This window comes from Phyllostomus discolor, chromosome 2 (assembly GCF_004126475.2).
Source record: "Phyllostomus discolor isolate MPI-MPIP mPhyDis1 chromosome 2, mPhyDis1.pri.v3, whole genome shotgun sequence".
Taxonomy (NCBI): Eukaryota; Metazoa; Chordata; class Mammalia; order Chiroptera; family Phyllostomidae; genus Phyllostomus; species Phyllostomus discolor.
In genome coordinates, this window is record NC_040904.2 from 89,153,199 (window position 1) to 89,174,392 (window position 21,194).

Below are 21,194 nucleotides of genomic sequence, written 5' to 3' on the forward strand. Positions count from 1 at the left end.
GTCGATGGAGATTTAGATATGGTACCACCACACTGTGGCTCTGTGTGAGTGAGGGCTCAGAAGAGGTACAAATGCCACTGTCTGCAGTTCTGTCTGGGAGGAAGCTATCCTCCAGTTCTCACCTTGATGCCAGACACCTCAGTTCCTCCCTGTATGTCACTGGTGCCCTTCAAACTGCTGCCCTGGTGCTGGAGCCCAGAGGCAGTGAGTCTGAGTAAATCTGTGTGCAGGCCCTTTAAGAGGAGAGGCTTGAGAATCCATCCTGCAGTTTCTTCTTCTGACCCAACTCCCACTGGTTTTTACAGCCAGAAGTTATGGGACTTTTATTCCTGGCACTGGAACCCTGGGCAGGGTGGTCTGGTGTGGGGCTGGGATCCCTTGCTCTTAAAATGTCCCTCCATTTTTTTTTATCTACTACCTGTGGATTGGGGACCATCTGGTTCAGTGTCTGTGCAACTCCACCCCTCCATCCCTCCTACTCATATGGATTAATGTGGTTACTTTAATTCCTTAGTGATCAGAGTTTCCATACAGCTCAATTTTCTGATGGTTCTCAGTGATGGTTGTTCTATATTTTAGTTGTAATTTTGCTGTGGTTGTATAAATAGGTAAGCCACATTTACCTACACCTCCATGTTGACTGGATGTTTCATGAAAGCATTTTTTGTCTCTTTCAAACCTCTCTTCTATCTGAGAGAGAGGCAATCTCACCAAGGAAAAACATCCTCAGCTGATGGGTCCTCACAGGGGCTCTTCCTACCCTCTGATAATCTTTATTAACCTTCTAAATACTCCTATGACTTATACAGAAAAAAGAGTTGAGAAAAGCAAACTACCCACATTTGAAGAGTTTTCTCTTTGCTATTGTTATGGACTAAGTAATGTCCTCTGAAATTTTATAGATTGAATCCTTAACTTCCAATACCTTAGAATGTGTCTGTATCTGGAGATAAGGCCTTCAAATAGTAATTAAGTTAAAATGAAGTTGCTGGGGTACGCTCTAATCCAGTCTGACTGGTGTATTTATAAGAAGAGATTAGGATGTACAGAGACACCAGATATGTGTGTGTGCATACACAGAGGAACATCCATGTGAAGAGGCAGCAGAAGGGCAGCCAAGAAGAGCTAAAAAAGAGAAACCCCAAGAAACTAAATGTGTGGACACCTTGATTTTGGACTTGTAGCCTCCAACTGTGAGAAATAAATTTCTATTGTTTAAGCTATCCAGTCTGTGGCATTTATTATGGCTGCTCTAGCAAATACAGCCACCTGACAATATTTAATGGAAGGAAATTTCTGTCATTTTTATTTACTCCTGTACCATCCCTGTGCTCTTCTTTTAACCTCTTGCTCCTTCCAATCCAAAACTCAAAATTCTCTGTTTATTTTCCCCAGCTCTACTCACCCATGGCATTTCATTTCATTAGCTCTCCCCTGCACCCCTCTCCCAGATATTTTGTCTCCCATTTTTTCTTCAGGGAACCAGAAATTTCAAGAAAAACTTTAAATATTTTAAAGCTAAGCCTTCCCCAGGGAGAATCCAGCTGTTGTTTTTATATGCACTAGACTGAAACACATGTACTTACATCTTGCTCCTGAGAAAGTCACACTGGTGAAGGCTCAATTACAGGTTGCCACAGAAAAAAAGGCATCATAAAATGATAGACTAGCCTCTACTTCAAATCTATACTAGATCATCAAGTTTATCTTCTTAGATTACCAGAATCATGGGAAGAAATTGCTTCCCTACGGAACTAATACTAATGCCCACCGAGCTACCTGCAGAGAAAATCTGGCTCCATTCACTCCTGTAGTGAATTTCCAGAAATGCTTCCTTTGATTTTAGTTTTGTGAAGCATGGAAGACTTAATAGATGATAGGCTGCATTTTGATAAGAAGCCAATAGGTCAGGGTCCTTTGATAGTTCTGTGCTGTGTAAAACCTAACACATTGCTGATATATTGTCAACTCTCAATTACTGAGTGTATAATGAGGAAAATGCCTTGGCATGTCTCAAAGCTTAATCAAGAAGTTTGTGAGTCTGACAACTGTTATATAATAGACATTTTTTAAACTTAAACTGTTAGACTGTATACATTTGTATTAATGATACATCTTTAAATGACTCCAATTTGTTTATAGTGACAAGGATAGAAATCACTGCAATTACTGAATATCAGTAACATAAAGAATGTTTTAGTACAGTGGTCACAGATGTTATGGTGACAGCCTCAAATAATGGCTGACTAATGTACCCTGTCCATTTAAGCCCCTCGATCTTTACCTATGATGTTTCCTTCCCTGGAATTTTCTCCTTCCTGTACTGGATCTTTCTTCTTGGGAAACTCCAACTCAGCTCACTGGGATACTTTTCCTAAAAGTATCTTCTCCCACACAAGAAACAATGTCTGATATATTTTTGCACTTCTAGTGTTTGGAATAGTGTATATTGAATGTGTTCAAAATAGACAGATTCTGAAAGTGCCCAGAACATAGGAAATGCCCAGTAAATAGTTGTTGAGTGAATAAGTAATACCTGAAAGATAGTCTGTAAATTCCTCATTGTCTTTCTTTCTACACCATTCTGTGGTGGGTATACAAATTAGCAAATCAATGGGAAGGAGTGGGGAGAAGGAAACCCTGGGCCATATGGGTGACCTAGATCTCAAGATGACAATGAGCCCCCACTAAATGGGGAGCCCCCTTCTTCCCATACCAGGTAGGATCAGTTCAAAGCTCTTGAACTACCTTCATCTGGTAAAAGAGAAGTCTATTCTGCATGTGTTAAATCACATTTCCAAACCAGATTAAAGCTAAGACATCTCAAGCTACTGCAAGTTTTTAAATCTGTAGCTGTCAAACTACAAATTAACACAAAAGCAGAATAAATTTAAGATTTTAGCTAATTTCCCCCTCATGAATCCAGCTCCTATTTAGTACATGGTGGGTGTATGCCCCCACGTCCTGATTGAGAGTAACATTCAAGTGTTGATGGTAAAAGGGAGTATAATGTAGTCAAGTAGAGGAGAAAGGTTAGAGACTATACCTCCTGTTTGCACTCAGCAAGGCTCTGTTCCATTCAGAGATTGAGAAAAAATTTAACTCTCCAGCTTCCAAAGAAAGACAAAATTCATACACATAGAAATTTCAAAGGTAGTTTCTGCACTGTACCACCTGGGTCTGAATCTGACATCTTGCAACTCACTGAAGAGCCACTTTCTGCATGTAGCACAAGGCTCTACAGAAACCCTTACTCATTCTTGGGCTGTAGTTGCCATGTCATTCTCCACCTACAGGTAAGCCAACAACCAGGGCATAATGGATATATTCTAGGACAGAAGCAGCACACCTAGGAGATTTGACATTATAGTGATGGCACATTATATTCTGGCTTACAAATTGTAACTATTTGCAGTAAAATCAGTTTAAAATTGAATCCTTTGCCACATACTATAGTAAAAAACAAATTTTTTTCATGTAGCAATTCTTCAAGAATCTTAAATTACTCCATAAAAATTAGGGGTTATCCCCAGCTTGTTTTCAATGGGTTGAATGCAGTTGAAAGCTCAGTACAATGTTTACAAGAGTTATTGTCCTCTCCTCAACACGTTGGCTGCCCCTTCACCTTTTGCTGATGTTGATGATATCACTGAATCATGCCAAGTTGCACCATACCCTCTGCCACCTCTTATCAGAATTTTATAAAGGAGTCCTTTCATTCTTTACAGCTTTGTAGCTTATTGGGCCTGATTACGTTGGTGGCATGAGTCAGAGAAGAAACAAAGTTCAGCCTGCTTCTTTGTAGAAAGTATTTTTTCTTCTTACATTTTTTTAATATTTGATCTGATACATATATTTTCCTCCTTCTAGCATTTATACTTTATTGATATGGAAGAGACGATGGGAGTTTACCAAGTTCTACATACCATATTAAAGTTATAATTTCTCAATATAAAGCATTAACATTGTAGAGAGTCCACTGATGAGCTTCATTAATTCATGCCACTTGATCCTACTATATTTCAAAGATAGATATTCCAATTTTATTCCAAAGAGCACCTCTCTGTCTTTATAATTAAGATTGCCAATTTTTATGGATCCTATTTTCTTTTATTTTACAGATTGTAAGAAGAGACAAGTTTTGGGGAACGCTAAAACCCAAACTTCGGCATGAAAACAGAACTGTTACATTATACTTGCTTTTTTTAGCCAGTAGAATGAGACTACTCATAAAGAACAGGGCAAGGAAATACTGATTCAGTTTAATGCAGTACAGTTTCATGCGAATCAACTGGTTTAGTTAAGTTTGATCATGTTTATTGAGGTCTATTCTATGACAGACACAGTGCTAGGCACTGAGGGCATACAAATAGCAGGAAGATGCAGGGTCAGCCTTCAGGATCATGTGATCTGCTTGAAACACTGCGATGCACACGCATGGCCATTACACCGGGAGATAGGATATGAGCACTAACAATGCGCAGGTGGAAGAAACAGCAAGCATATCTGACTCGGTGGATCGGAGAAGGTCTCATTCACTAAGAAAGACAACACATTCTAGCCCATGAAGTATCTTGTATTAAATTTGCAGCTCTTCTGTGAAACTGATTTGCCCAGGCCACATTCACCTGTGGGCCAAACTGGGTCACATTCACCTGATTTGTTTCCTTTCACTGGTTTTTGCCTATGAGCACAAGCAGCCTACTCTACTTCTGCTGCAGAGTTTCACCCTGTAATTTCTGAATGCTCCTGGACAAGTTGTAAGACCTCTCTGAGCCAAGGTTTATTCATCTGTAAAATGATAAAATATCTTCACCATTGAATCACATGAGGATTAAATGAGAATATATGTATACACATATATAATTTCAGAATATATATATTTTATATATTAATTATATGTATATATATACACACATCATAGACAAACTATCATGACTTTATACTTGCATTGTAAATTCCATCCAAAATATCTGACTAATGACTCATTTTGTGAGAGAAGTAGAAGAGAGAAGATGCAACCTTTCTCCCATCCCTCCTCCAGACAAGCCCCACTTTAGGTCCATTAGTTGAATAATGATGGAATAAAGAAGAGAAGAGAGGAAAATTAATTTCTCCTTTGGCTCTGTGCTTTTCAAGTAACAAAGTATTTTGTATTTGATTTTCTTGAGGTTTCTCTAGTCAATTACACAACTGGTATTTACACCTCTCCACTGAATAAACACAAGGGCAATGGCTATTGCCCCAACAAAATCCCTAATAGATGGACATACGGGTAGGATAAGCTGTCATGATTTTGCTGTGCTTATTTCCAGATATCTGTCTTCCCAAACAATCCATTAGTAGTTGGAAGCATAACTCCCAGCTAAGTAGATCCAGGTTTCTAAACACTCTCTATGATTCCATAATAGACAACAAGAAAGTTGTCTTCTATTACCTGTACATTTCTATACCTACCTGTTACAGATTGCATAATTTTGATGAGACTGGCTGACATAACCGATACATAGTTTGCTGTTAGACATAAACTGTATGAAGATGAATTCATTCAGTTAACTGTTCATCATGCAATTAAAAAGAGCAATTGTTTGAAAAATCCAAATAAGAAAAGTTCTGGGTTGATTCTTTATGTTCTCTTATTGGAAATAAACAAATTTTACCATGCAGTTAAATATTTTTTGTTTTTAATTAAACTTTTTATTTTCGCCTATCTAAAAACACACACTTGTAAGAAATAATACAGAGACATCCTGTGTGCTCTCACCTAGTTCTCCCATGGTTAACATTCTGCATAATCATAGTGCAGTGTGATAGCCCAGCCAGGATACTGATGTTGTATAATCTTGAGATAACCTACTAATCCTATTCAGACTTCCCCAGTCTTGTATGTACTCATTTGTGTGTGTGCACCTGTGTGTGTGTGTGAGAGAGAGAGAGAGAGATGTGTATTTATTTTCTATGTGATTTTACCATGTTTATATTCCTATATCCACACATGATCAAGATACAGAACAGCTCCACCACCCCAAGGGTCCCTTGTATCGCTGTTTTACAACCACACTCACCTCCTCACCTCTGTCCTTAATCCCTAACAACTACCAAAATGTCCTTTATTTCTGTAATTTTGTCATTATCAGGAAGATTATATACAAGCAAGTAACCATTTGAGATTGGCTTTTATCATTCACCATAATTCCCTTGAGACTCATCCAAGTTGTTATGTCTATGGATTAATTTTATTACACGACGCTGAGTAGTAATCCATTGTATGGATGTACCTCAATCAGTTTACCATTCAGCTGTTGAAAGACATCTGCGTTGTTTCCAGTTTTTTTTGTGTATTACTAATACAGCTGCTATGAACATGCTTATACAGGCTGTTATGCAAACGTGAGTTTTTATTACCCTGAGATGGATGCCCAATAGTGCAGTTTCTGGGTTGTACAGTAAGTGCATGCTCAGATTTCCAAGAAACTGCCAAACTGTTTTCCAAAGTGACTGTATTGTTTTATATCCCCACCAGCAATGTATCAGCAATCCAGTCTTCTACCTTTTTTATATCACAGTTGTCAGTGTTAATGACAGAATTAGTAAATAAATAAATGACCCATATAAAAAGAGCTTGTACAATGTCAATCCAGAAAGTCCAAAGGGTAAAAAGGCAGGAGTTATATTTTAAAAAAGCTGCCTCCAGCAACAGCCTCTCTCTGACGTGCCTCAGCGCCCAGCGTGTGCAGGTGTGCTTCATACTCCTGGAGAGTCCCCGTGTGCCCTGATGCTTTGCTTGGTGTGAATTATATTAAGTACATCTTTTTTTCAAAAGAAAAAAACTGGATCATGACCTATAAAATGATTCAAGTGGCCCTGTGTTCAACATTGCTTATAGGTAAGAACCTATTTTTTTTTAACTTATCATATCTTTTACAACTACTAGGTTGATAGATAACCCCTTTTGATTTTTTAAAGACATAAATAAACAGGCTTTATCTATAGATGAATTCTAAAGCATCGAGGAAACTAAACTATGTGTCATGTTGTTTTGAACATGTTAGTGTTAATTGCATGTTTGTGATAATTTTATTCTTAATTATGTGTTAACATATCAGCATGTTACTTTGCTAAGAAGACTACTCCAGTCAAAGAAGTGTTCTGGTGTCCTTGGGCAAAGAAATTTATATGCCTTTTAGAAACTGTAATACAAAGTACTGTTAGTGAAGACCTCAAGGTACTTTGTGAGTGTGAATTCATTAACCTTTAGGGCAAGCAGTAGCTCAGACAAGTGGTGTTTTAAAGACAGATTAAGGAAGGCACTGGAGGCCAGATAATCTGCTGCCAAATTGCCCAGTAATTCAGTGGTTTATATCTAAATTGAAGTGTGACATCATTTGTTTTCCTTGTAACCAAAACTGAAGATACTCACAAAAGTATAAATTATTCTCACAGCTAAATCTCTATTCTTTATAATTTTGATGAAAATGCTTAAATTACAATAAATTTCTACTGTTATGATAAGCTTGAGACCTGTGCAAAAAAATTATGTACTTTGCTTGAAGTACACACACACACACACACACACACAAATAAACACATAGCTATATCTAGATTCTTTTTATAGTTCATTTCTTTTTGCATTATTTATTTTTTAATTTTATTTTTTAATTACAGTTTACTTTCACTATTACTTTGTTTCAGTTTCAGGTATACAGCATAGTGGTTAGATAGTCATATACTATACAAAGTGTTCCCCCTGATATTTCAAGTGCCCACCTGGCACCATATGTAGTTATTACAATATTATCAATTACATTCGCTATGCTTACAGCTCCATGACTGTTTTGTGACTACCAATTTTTACTTCTCAATCCCTTCACCTTTTCACCCATCCCCCAACCTCCTCCACTGTGGGAACTGTCAGTCTCTTCTCTGTGTCTGTGAGCCTGTGTGTTTTGTTTGTCTGTCTGTATCACAGGTGACAAACACAAGGCCCGCAGGCCAAATCCAACCTTCCACTTTGTTTTATCCGCCTGGCACCTTGTTTCTACCCAGTGGCAGAGCCAAGCTCTAGCTTAACTGTTAAGGAGTAGTTACATTTATACAGTGCTAAAATTACATTTGGCCCTTTGAAGGCAACTGCGAGGCTGATGTGGCCCCCCAGTTAAAATGAGTTTGATACTCCTGGTCTATATTGTTCTTTTGATTTCACATATAAGTGAAATCATATGGTAATTGTCTTTCTCTGTCTGGCTTATTTCACTTGACTTAATACTTTCTAGGTCCATCCATGCTGTCACAAATGGAAAGAGCTTATTATTTTTTATGGCTGAGTAATATTCTGTTGTATATATGTACCACCACTTTTTTATCCACTTGTCTGTCTACTGTTGGGGACTTGGGCTGCTTCCTTATTTTTGCTGTTATAAATAACACTGCAAGGAACGTAAGAGTACACATATTCTTTTGAATTAATGTTTTGGATTTCTTTAGGTATATACCCAAAAGCGGAATTGCTGGGTCATCAGACAATTTCATTTTTTATTTTTTTGAGGAAACTTTATTCTGTTTTCCATAGTGGCTGCACCAATAGGCATTCCCACCAACAGTGCACTATACCTAGACTATTAATCTAGGTATATTCACACAAACATATGTATATGTTTGTATATATATAAAGGCTAATTGTATATACACAATTAGCCTTTTATTCTTAAGTTTGTGAATAATTTTAATAAAAACTTTTAATTATCAATATTGTATTTTTATTTGGGACATGTTTAAATAAATTATTTAGAAATTTTTAGCCAAGTTATTATAAATCAATTATCATCACATCAAGTTACAGCCCATATCTTCAGATGAAAAAAGTGAGGCTGTCTCAGTTTAAGTGAGTGTCTGAGGGGTACACTGCAAATTGAAATCATGGGCCAGGCATAATTCATCAGTATAAAGCTTTGCCTTGACTGCTGATCCATGCAGGTGACTTTAGAGTGAGTGACAGTGTATGGCCACAAGGCTAAAAGCACCACATCTGGTCACACCTGTGAACACTGCAAGGTCAAAAATACTGAGCAAAAGGAAAATGGTTCTGCAAAAATGACTTCTGTGGATTCTCTTAATAATTTGGAACTAACTTTAACTCCAGGTGAGGTACAAATATGTCTACCTATGAAAACAACTTCTTTGACTGACTTCACTTAATAAGTGAATGAATGAATTTCTGAAATTGAAGTTCATGAAGTTACAATTTGAGGTCAGAAACTGAGGACGGAGGACTAGTGACACTGCTGGGTTAGCCTTCAGACCTCAGGAAAGAAGACTATGGCTTGTGGTCTGAAGAAACCGGTCTTTAGAACCAAATTCATTCATTACACCAATAGCTAGTTTATCAGACATTTTCTAATTCATATAGCTCTAAATTAGGAATTAATAGCTTGAATCAACATTGTTTGCTTCTCCTTTCCCCTTTTTCATATAAGAATGTCACCTATTCATCTACTCATCCTTGGAGCCCTTCTGTTTATCATTCCAAAATTTTGCGTGTCTCTATTATTTAAAAAAAACTTTTCTGTTAGATTAGTTGTCTAACAAATTACTTTTGTCTAGAACTTAATTTGAAATAAATAGAGAAGAGATCTAATTACCCATTTACCTGATTGGAATGCTGACACCAAAAATGATAAAGAATCTTACTCAAGTAATTAAATTTATCAGCACAGTGCCCAAATTATTTTATTGACATTCTCAAAATGGTAACTTCTACACCTTGGAAATGATTCCCTGGTAAGGGAATTAGAAGTCTAAGTGTCATGATTTGATTACAAAACAAAACAAAGCAGCTCCCTCTTTAACATTTAAGTCAAGAATTGCTTTCTCCTATAATAAAACAACAAATATTACTATCACTATTTTAAATCTTTATTATGAGTTAGGAGCTGTCCATACATTACTTTAGTTCAACTCTCAGGATCACTCTACAAAGAGATGTTATCATTCTCATCGTACAAAAAGGAAACAGGCCTAGACACGATAAATGCCCAAACTGCACAGTTAATCAGTCGTGGATGGATGCTGATTCACATCCAAATTGTACATCTTGGTCTTCTGAGAACAAAACTCTTTTTTCTACAAACTGCCTCCTCTGGCACTACAATGCTAGATATGAGATATACAAAAATGGCAGAGGCACCAGAAAGAGTAATGGAGCCAATGTTGTAGCCACTGGTTCCAAAAGGAAAGGTCAGGGTTAGGAAATTGGATGACTTATGTGAGGAAATAGAGCCAAACCAGGATGTAATCAAAGACTCTCTATGAAAGTTTCTAATTGAACTGAGGATAAAAGACAAGTCCTAAACTCAGTATGTTTCACCTTGATGTGGCACTTATTAAAATCAAACAGCCTCATAGCACATAAAGAGGAAATAAGGAAAATACACAAATATAGAGAGTGTTTCACTGTGTAAGTAAACCAATTCTTGCGGTTGACTCACGTATGAAAAAATTTAGGGAAGGAAGTTCGTGACCTTACTGTTGGCCAATGATCAGAACTACCTTACAGGGGACAAGTATGTCTTTTGTTTTATACAGAGGAAAGATCAAATGGTTTCTCAAGCATAGTTTCAGCTCTTGTTTTTCAGTGCATGGTTAGTAACCAAGGACAATTTGTCTTAAAGTGTGTTTGTTTGTGTGTTTGTTTGTTTTAGTTTGTTTTCTTTTGACAGAGCTATTAAGCTTACATTTTATTCCCCAGGACCCCTCTTTTGTTGTCTCTTCCATGGAAGAAATAGCCCTTTTTTGTGAGGCCTGCAGTCCTCCAATTACTTGGAGGGTTTGTTATCACTGATCTGTTTTCGGTTCCTGTTTATAAGATTTTGTTCTTAATTTTACCTACTCACTTTGGCTTAAGGTTGATTGATGCTCTGAAGAAAGTGGGTAGTAAGAATAAACTGGGAAATAATTTGGTTGGACAAAAAATGTCATGGCCGATTACTGGATGCATTGAGCATGCTGAGTGTTGTGGAAAAACTGTTCTCCTACCCCTTTTCCTACCCACGTGGAATCATTTGTCATGGTATTAGAGTTGGGAATCCCATCAATGCACATAGGCAGTGACCCAGAAGGGGTCACTATTGAATCGTGTAAGATGCTGCCTTTCATGAGTTACAAATTTCTCTTGTCTACAAGATCAAAAACCAATAAAATATATGCTGGCTCCAGAATATATGCTGGGGAATTGCATGGCCACAAGAGTGAGTGTGAATATAGCTGTGTGTTTGTGAGTGAGAGTAGGTTAAAACAGATTGAAGTTTCTGTTTACATTTCAAAGTACTCAACACATCAGCAGTTGCAACGTCAATAAAGTTGAAGTTCCTGAGTTAAAAGTTCAGTTACAGAGCATTTTATTAACAGACAGTTTACTATGATGCTGAGGGTTTGAGAGCTGGTCCAACCCACAGTTCAGTGTCTCTTTCTTTTCCCCAGTTCATGTCCGTTAAACCTCTGCTTTCTCTCTTTTTACTCCCACTTTTTGTTGGGTTCCGTCTTCCCATGGCTTCTTACATTTCGCAACCCACCTGTTTTTTCCCTTTTTCCTTTGATATTCTTCTCGATTTTTCTCTTCTCCTTTCTTCTTTTTCTTTCTCATACTTTTTTCTCTCACAACCCAAATTTCTTATTTCTCATTCTCTCTCTCACTAATTTTTACCTGAATTATAGCAAAGTGAGAGAAACCGTTTTATTAAATACTACTCTTTTTTCTTCCACCATGAATTTTTGGTCAATAACTAAAATAAAGAGTGAAATGGAAAAATATTTAACTATTTTATTATTTATGGAGAAAATTATTTACTTAACACAAAGAATAAAATATTCAAGCCTAAAAAATATGAACCTAAACATGAGTATTTTAATCTCCCACAAAATTATAAAATTTTCCCTCACTTTTAGAGATCTTTGAAAATGTTACTGTATTTCCAGGATGTCTATATATCCTTTTCTCTTGTTTCTCTTTTGTACTTAATTCCTAGTGACCATTTATACTTTCAGTACTTAATTTTTGTGCATGCATAATTGCCTGGGTACTTATTTTATTTTCTAAGACATAAATAATTTAAGGGGAGGGACTGAGTCTCAGTCCAATAAAAATAGTAAATAATAAAGGTTATTCTCTCATTGCTTAGACTGAGTGCTAAGTGCTTTATTTTCCGCATCACAATACTAAGTGTTTTGAACTTGTGACAGGACCATAGTGCTTATTCTTTGTCTGCAGTACCAAGTATCAGGTAACACTTTGACTATCAGTATCACCTGGCCCCCGAGGGAAAGTGCTGCTGCAAGTCTGTCCTGTGAACCAGGAAGACATTTTGTGTCTTCTGTGCTGGCTGAATCCCAACACATTTGCTTCACAGACATTGAAGGTCACGTGACGAAAGATGTCTGTGCTCTGTTTTATTTTTCCTGCTTCTTAGTGAGGCTCTGACACAACAGACCTGTTATGGTCACTTGCACATAGCACTTTCTTCCTTTGTCCTGATTTTGATCAGTGTGAGAAAATAAATCATAGATGATTATGGAAGGCAATCCATTTTCTTTATTACTGAGAAAAGCAAATAGGAAGTTGTAGCATATTATACACTACAAGTCCATAAAAAGCCTGATGACTGGACCCACAATTTGGCAAATTTCATATCCAATTACAGGTTGCAGAACCAGAACAGAAAGCATGCCCTCTGAGGGCAGCTCAGTTTGCAGAGGAAGAAGGAAGAGGAGAGACAGGCTAAGTTATGCCTCCTGGACTCACCAAATTAAATGAGGCACTTATCATTCCGAGAGACAGAGTACACAGAAGAGAGAAAGGAGGCCTGGGATTACCCCAGATGAATCCCCTCTACGTGGAAGAAAACAGGAATCTGCCATTAGACTCTTCCCTTTCATTGTGTATCTTAAGTTTCACATTAGTTCACACTGATCTTTTTAGTGTACAGGTTCCTATCACAAGTATCATTTTCATGGTCATGTGCCTTAATTATGGTTTGTTTTGCCTTAATCATTGGATAGGTTTAGTTTGAGTTCTCTTTCACTTATTTTTGTCTGTTCCAGTGCTGAACTTCTCAGCATGTAAACTCCTTGATGGTAGTAGGAGCTGTGCCCACTTAGCATATCCTATGTGCTTCCAATGACATAATACCATGAAGAGAAGGAGAGTTTCAGTTTATGACCTATTTGTTATCAATACATTCCAGTTAAAAATATTAGAGCTAGCCCTGGCTGGTGAGGCTCAGAGAATTGAGCATCAGCCTGTGAAACAAAGGGTCACTGGTTCAATTCCTGGTCAGGGCATATGTCTGGGTTCCCAGGTGAGGGCATGTTAGAGGCAACCAATTAATGTTTCTCTCTCACATCAGTGTTTCTCTCCCCCATCTTTTTCCCTCCATTTCCCTCTCTCTAAAAATAAATAAAATCTTTAAAATATATATTTCAGCTGGAAGAGACCTTAAAGATGATATGATCAGCTTCATCTTACAGAATGGAAAATGGAAGTGCCAGAATACAAAGTGGCTTGGTGATGACTTAGTCACTGACAGGACCAGGATAAGACTTAAAATCTCTGGTCTTTCTTGGTTTGTGTGAAGAGAGCTATGATCTTGAATATCTCCATACTCTGAAGTATCTGCCTTATTGCTACTATACAAAATTTTCTGCAGAGGATATTCTAGAATGGTTTCTATAGTAGAGCTAAGCTTGACAGGTTTTATTAAAATGGACTATGACACAGAATGAAAGAAAGGAGAGTGTATACAAAGTTAGAAAGAAAGAAAAATGTATTTTCATAGATTATGATTATAAAGTTTAATAAAGGTATTAACCTGACTCATATTGCCTACATTTTAAAAACCCACTCATTTAATAGCCAAAAATGTAATAAAACTCAGGGTTTGGTTTCCAGACCCCAGAAGTATTACATAGGCTTGCAAACACAAAACTCTGATCTTGCTCTCACTAACTTTCAAGGGTGATCAGGCAGAATAAAAAAGGGAGGAGAAATTTCTCAAGCAGAGAGGATAATAGCATGTCCTTCTAAATTACTTACATTTTATTTCCAGTCCTGCCATTGACTTACTATGTGACCTTGAGTGAGTCATTTCATCTCCATGTGTCAATTTTCTCATTTGTAAAGTAGGACAATAAATACTACTTTCCTTCTCTCTCCTGGGTGATGTTATTATCACCATCAATTAATATTTATTGGATGCCTGTTTGTCACATAATACTGAGGTAAGAGCTTTGTTCTGGGCATGGAGTGGGAGTCCAGAAGAGGTTATAGGAGTGAAACATTTTCCATGAGCAAAAAAAGTACAAGATTTACAAAAGACAGCATTGTCAGAGCTTAAAATATTTGGGGTTGATATTTTAGAGTGTGCTTCTTGGCCAAGACTCATGTAGCTGCAATGTTTTTATTAGTGATTGTACAATGCACCAGCATAATGATGGTGCAGAATACTGATTTTGCTTTTTGAGAATTCTAAGTAACACTGTCTTAAGAATTACTGTGTTTTCTTTTTTTAGCCATAAATTATATCCTAAACAAAATTTACTTAGAAATATTTATTAGATATTGAAGGTATCAGGTTTACTTTACCAAGCCATTAACTTTGTTTTAAAAAACAACTTTTACTCCTGGCTGGTGTGGCTCAGTGGACTGAGCACCACCCTGCAAACCAAAGGGTCACTGGTTCAATCCCCGGCTAGGGCACATGCCTGCGTTGTAGGCCACGTCTCCATAGGGGGTGCGTGAGAGGCAACCATACATTGATGTTTCTGTCCCTCTCTTTCTCCCTCCCTTCCCCTGTCTAACAATAAATAAATAAAATCTTTAAAAAAACAACTTTTAAGAAACAGAATAAGTACACATCAAACATGCAACATTGTAAAATACTTTTTTTTCAAAGAGAATGAAGAGAAATCTGAAAAGTCACCTACTAACACATTTGAGCTAAAGCCAAAACTTCAGTGCTGGTCAGTCTACACTAGGCAGCCCAAATGGATGAGAGTTTCCTATTCCCTCCAAATCCATTCTGTCTTCCCATCCCTCTATCACTTACCTGATTCAGACTCTTACTTCCTCTCATCTGAACTATTCACGGATCCTCTGACCTTGTTTCACTCACTCTGCTCTCTTCCTTTTACCATGTGCCCTCCATACCACTGACAAAGCAGTTTTCATAAGTAAATCTATGAATGGTTAAACAAAACATTGGCATATAAAACCAAAATATTATTTATTCGTAAAAGGAATGAAATGCTGACATATGCTACAACATGAATAAACCTTGAAGATACTATACCAACTGAAATAAGCCAGACACTCAAGGACAAATATTACATAATTCCCCTTACATAAGGTACCACCTAGAAAAGGCAAATTCATGGAGACAGAAAGTACCAGGGGCTGGGGAAAGGATGATGGGAGTTACTGTTTAAAGAATACAGAGTTTATATTTGAGGTAATAAAAAAGTTCTGGAGACATGATGATGGTTGCAAAACACTGTGAATGTACTTGATATTACTGAATCATATACTTAAAAATGGCTAAAATTGCATGTTTTATGTTATGCATATTTTAACACAATAAAACAAAAATTTTAAAAGTAAAATGGGTCCTATAATCTTCTGGTACAGAAATGATTACTATTTACAGAATAAAGTCCAAACTCCTTGGTATGACAGTAATAATCCTTCAGAATCAAGCTCCAGATTATCTTTCCAAGATTATCTTTGGCACAGCTACTCTATAGAGATATCTTTCAATCATATTGGCAAAGTAAGGGTCCTTGAACCTGAACCTTACCTTGTTCCTCTGTTCTTGGGCCCTTTTATCCAGTGTTTTGCACCCAGAGGCAGCCTGACTGATGCATGATACCCACAGAGGATATTATTTTCAATAGTCACTAATTTGGAACTAAAGTTACTGCATTGACAAATTAAACTATAAATAATAGAGCTAATAACTAGAACCCTGGTTAGAGCTCAAGGCCAGCTTGGAAAAACATGCAATCTTAGAGATTCTGTAAGTAATCGTTGTTTCTTTTTTTCTATAAATGCACAAGACTTTTATTAGGATTATTTATTATTTTTTATTGTTATTTTTATTATTATTATTATCATTATTATCTGGATCCAAGCATTCCTGTCTCACAGTCATAATATAATGCTATAATGCAGTGGCTCTGAAGAGAGAATTTCATCTCCACTTTCTACTATCTGTGTGGTCTTGAGCATATTTTTTAACTGTTCTGTGACTTTGTTTCCATGTCTACAAAGTGAAATGATTGACAGTACAACTACTTGGGTTTGTTGTAAATGTTAAATAAAGTAATTCAGGTAATGTATTTAGCACTACATTCAATAAATATTAGCTAACATTATTAATGTTTCTGTATATATTTGTTTTCAGGAATTGGTCTTTTAGATTACCAATGACTTTTACCCTCATCATTCCAATAGCTTAATATTTAAAGGCTTGCCCCTTCTCCCTCATCATGCTAATTAACCTTTTCTTTAAGGAACAGGCTAAGCAATTTCCTGACCATGAAAATATCTCCATGTGTCCCAGTGCCCCAATGCTCAATAATATAACCTTCTCTAAAATTCCCTTAGCACAGTTGAATTTTCTGTTGCCTTGTTTTGTTTGGTATCTTAGATCTTTTCTTTCCCTCTCCTACAGAGAAGTTTCATATGCCATAGCTCACTGTACCCCAATCCATAGAGTATTGGTTTATAGAGGTCTGTTGATGATGAAGCTGTGAAGTGCCTAACATAGCATTGCTTACAACTAGATTTGTAATAAATGCTTCTTTACCACAAGCAATAAACAGATTTACTGTTACATATAGGTCAAGAGTGTGTTTTCCTTTATATTGATTGAAGTTACAACTCTGAACAAGATTGTGTTTTATTTAGAAATAAAAACACAGTATAAACTGTTAAAATTTTAAGATTCTGAAGAATTCAGGATTTTAAAAATTATATTTTTTCTTAATCCTGAGGTGGGAAAGAGATAGAATATACACACCTGTTTGATTTAATGATCAGTTAACTAACAATTTGACAATTTTACTAGCAGTCAATACTAACAATTTAATTGCAGTGCCAGATTTGGAAGCAATCTACTTTAAACTGAAATATAAGTGTTATTTCAGAAGGCTAAGAAAGCAAGAATAAGATTACTGACTTCCAGGTTTGAGTCAGGTGGTTTACATCCATTAATTTATCCAATCCTTCCAGTAGTGCAATGTTATTTTGTTACTGTATTGTTGTTATTATTATTCTTATTATTCCTCTTTACATACAAGAAAACCAGAGTTCAGAGAATTTAAATGACTTACCTAAAAAAGTGATAGAGCTGGGATTTGAGTCCAGGTTTGTGGCTCATTCATGTACAGAGAGAAGCTCTGAAAACATTCTTGGTCCACCACACAGCACTAGCTTTCATGCTGTGCCATGTACAGATCATGTAGGCTGGTGACAGCACAATGGTGGCAAAGCACTTTTCCAGGGTTTCCTTCTCAGGCACCTAGTCTTCCAAAGACCACAGCTGTGTCTCTTTAAGAGGAAACATTGAGATGTAAACTATTGCCCTAAAAGATGCTGTGCTCTTGAACTCTGAATTACAGGAGCATTGGGAGCGCCGTTTTTGTTGGAAGACCCAGCATACCAGTTCCTACATTTCAAAAGACACATATATTTGCAGGATTACTGGAACCCAGATCACAGTCCGAAAACATGGGAAAACACACTGGCTGATCAGGTATTTGCATTAGAAACAAATGGCCCTTCAGCAACTACCTTTTTATTAGTTTTTTGGTTTTGTAATTAAGCATGATTTTTTTGTGACATTCCACGTAGGAATAGTTCTTACATAGATTTATTTTTATTATTTATTTATTTTATTTATTATTGTTCAGTTATAGTTGTCTCACTTCTTTCCTCATTCCTCTTCCCTGTTCAGTCCTCCTGCCCCGCTGCCACTCCCACCACAACCATCTTTTTAAATAGGCATCACATCAGCAAGCCTAGCCCTGACATTTCCTCTCCTTCTGCCATGAGCTATACCTGCCCTTTCTTCTCAACAAAATGCCTTTTGCAAATGTCCCCTCTTTCTGAAGCCTTTCCCAGCTTTCTAGGGAGGCATTTGTCCTTCCTTCTTCTCTCCTTTTGTATGCTGTTTGCATGTGCATAGCTCATGAACCGTTCACACTGGAATTATTTTTGTGCACCCAACCTCCCTACCTAGGCTGCAAAGGTAAAGTGTATGTCTTATACATCAAAATCATCATTCTCAGGAGCTACTAAAATGACTGTTATGCAGTCAAGTCTCAGTAAATGATTTCATGTTTGGGTGGGTGAGTGGATGGATTACAGTCACATTTCAATTCCCACTCACCTTTTCAGCAGCTACTTTCCTTCTGTGACAATTATCCAGTCTTTAATGTCATTTCATTTCCTCTCCTTTTGTATATTTTCCTATTCATTTGTATTCTCACTCCAAGAGAAATAAAGAAGAAATTTTAATTCACCAGTTTTATTTCATCTTTTTGATTGAAAAACTCTTTGAAACTCCAGGCCAAATAAAATTGCTAAATTATCTAAGGATTTCAGTCAGTCATGATTTCCCCCTTAAAATGGCAATTTAGAAAACAAAGGTGTTTAACAATTAATTAATTCCCACACTGATTTGTTCTTTCTTTCCACATGTATTTGGCTCTCAGCACCACAAAATATAAGGGTTGAATAAAATTACTTTAAAAATTGAATTTCCTTGTTTTCCTGGAGCCTGGGGCCTTATTCTGCATAGCTGGCTTTTAACTGGTCTAGCAGGGTTGGCTTGGTTCAGCTTAGCATTTGCTGATGGCAACCACCAGCTTGAATAATGCATCTAACTCTTAGCGTAATTTTCTCCAACAGGCATAATTTAGAGGTATTAAAACAAGACTTTGTTTATTTGGCAAATAAAACTATTACATAGACTGGAAGACTGTGTCTTCTTTATGGAATATTCAAATTTTCAAGTACACTCCTTTCTGTAATTGTGGACCAGGGTTGCAGTCAACTGACAGATGCGATGGTGTCACAAGATGCTACCACCTCGATTCATATCCTGGCCCCACAGATGCTGCAAAACTTCCCAGTAGTGAAATAAACAGATTACTAAACATGTTGAAAACCAAATCTTAATCAGAATTATTCTTCCATTGAATTTCTCCCAATCTTTTAGCCAAATTTTTGTATGATAAACAGAATAATTGATACAGAGGGTGTTCTACACACTCAGAGATCATGACTTGATTTTCCTTTTATTGCAGGCTTATGAAACATGGACTGCTTTGAGAACAACAGCACAGTATTATCTGAATGGGGATACCTTCACCTCTGACATGTCTACTGCCCAGTAAATGTGCTTTGCTGGTTAAGCCAGGACAGCAAAAATGGTGGGAATCAGCACGGCAATGCACCAAAACCAAGGACTTCGGCAAGCTGAAGGCAAATGCTTGTCCTTTACTAGACTATTTATTACATCTGTGTCATAGAGATGTTGAACAAAAGTAAATATAAAAATTCATCCGCTACCTAGAATTTGAAGTTTTCCATAAGTGGTAGATAACATGAGAACTAAAATAAAAAAGACTGTAGTACACAAAAGTAGTAACATTTACCAAAAAGGGCTTTTATGAAAAAATAAGCTTTTTTAAAAGCATTGTCATTAAAACTCTCTGTTCATAGCCATTGCTTTCTATTGCCTCTTCTATGTTAGTTACTTTTTAATTCAAAAAAGAGGGATTTCTCAAATGGAGCTGGCCCTCTTCTCTTTAATATTTGTCACTGACTAAAGCCAGTCTATTTTAAGACCCCACTTCTGAAAAATTTTTCATCAAAAGTGTATTGCTGGGGGCAGTAGAGAGTAAAATCTTAACAATATTGGGTAGTGGTTGATGACTAGGAAACCACTGAAAGCCACTCATCTATAAGTGTAAACTTCCTCAGAAGTTTTTTTAAATCATTGCCTGAGAATATGTTTATTGATTTTAGAGAGAGAAGAGGGGGGAGAGAGAGAGAAGGAAACATTGAGGTGAGAGAGAAACATTGTTTGGTTGCCTCCTGTATGCACCCTGACCAGGGATTGAACCCACAACCCAGCTATGTGCTCTGACCCAGAATCTAACTCACAACTGTTTGGTGCATGGAATGACACTCCAACCAACTGAGCCACCTGGCTTAGTTTTCCTCAGAAGTATTATAAAATGTGTGCAAGTTTGTTTCCTAGTTCATAATATATTATTGATGTTTATTTTAATATGAAATAACAAATTTAACTTACTGGGCAGGGATATTTATTAATCTTTTGTAAAACTGAAAAATTGACTCTAAAGAAATGTGTACTACACTTATCCTATAGTTTTCCATATACCCATGGAATACCACCTCAGTACTATAGTTTGAGAAATACTGAAGAGATGATACAACCAAATCACTAAGACTGCCCCGCCCCAAATCACAGATAAGTGAAATTTTTTGTCTTCAAAAGTATATCTTTCTTTACAGACCTAGGTCCATTGTCCTCTGAGTGGGGAGAGGATTTATTTGGTAAATGGAAGCATTCCCCATAAGACCACAATTGACCTTATGTGTTCTTACAACAGTCTTAAGCACTTTTTCAGTAGTGGGTGTATCAGTAACATAAGATGTCAAGAAGATGCTCTTCTCCAAGAGGACACTGGCAGCTATTAAGTATTCCATTTCTTATTCCATCCCCTAGAAATGTTTTCAGTAAAAAGTTAAAAGCTACTGCATGACTTATTATATTAACTGTTATCTACTTTCAATACAAATAAACAGATTTTTATTAATAGTTTATTGTATTTCTTCCATTACCATTTATCCCTTTTATACCCTCTTCTACCTCCACTCACCTCCTCCCCCCAACAATCACCACACTGTTGTTTGTCCATGAGTCCTTTTTCCTTTTTTGATCTCCTTTCACCCCTAAACCCCTGCCCCTGCTGGCGAGAGCTGTCAGCAAGCTCTCTATGAGTCTGCCTATATTTTGCTTGTTAATACAGTTTGTTCATTAGATCCCACATATGAGTGAAATCATATGGTATTTGTCTTTCTCTGACTGGCTTATTTCACTTAGCATAATGTT

At 36.8% G+C, this 21,194-nt stretch overlaps 1 protein-coding gene across 1 annotated transcript; it reads left to right on the top strand.

Moving 5' to 3' along the window:
* Positions 1–6,656: 6,656 nt before the first annotated feature.
* Positions 6,657–19,777, top strand: C2H3orf85 (chromosome 2 C3orf85 homolog). Its single transcript, XM_036018059.1, has 3 exons — positions 6,657–6,886; positions 17,668–17,801; positions 19,357–19,777. The coding sequence occupies exons 1-3, from the start codon at positions 6,838–6,840 to the stop codon at positions 19,444–19,446; spliced, it is 273 nt and encodes a 90-aa protein (XP_035873952.1). The 5' UTR covers positions 6,657–6,837; the 3' UTR covers positions 19,447–19,777.
* The last annotated feature ends 1,417 nt before the right edge of the window (positions 19,778–21,194 follow it).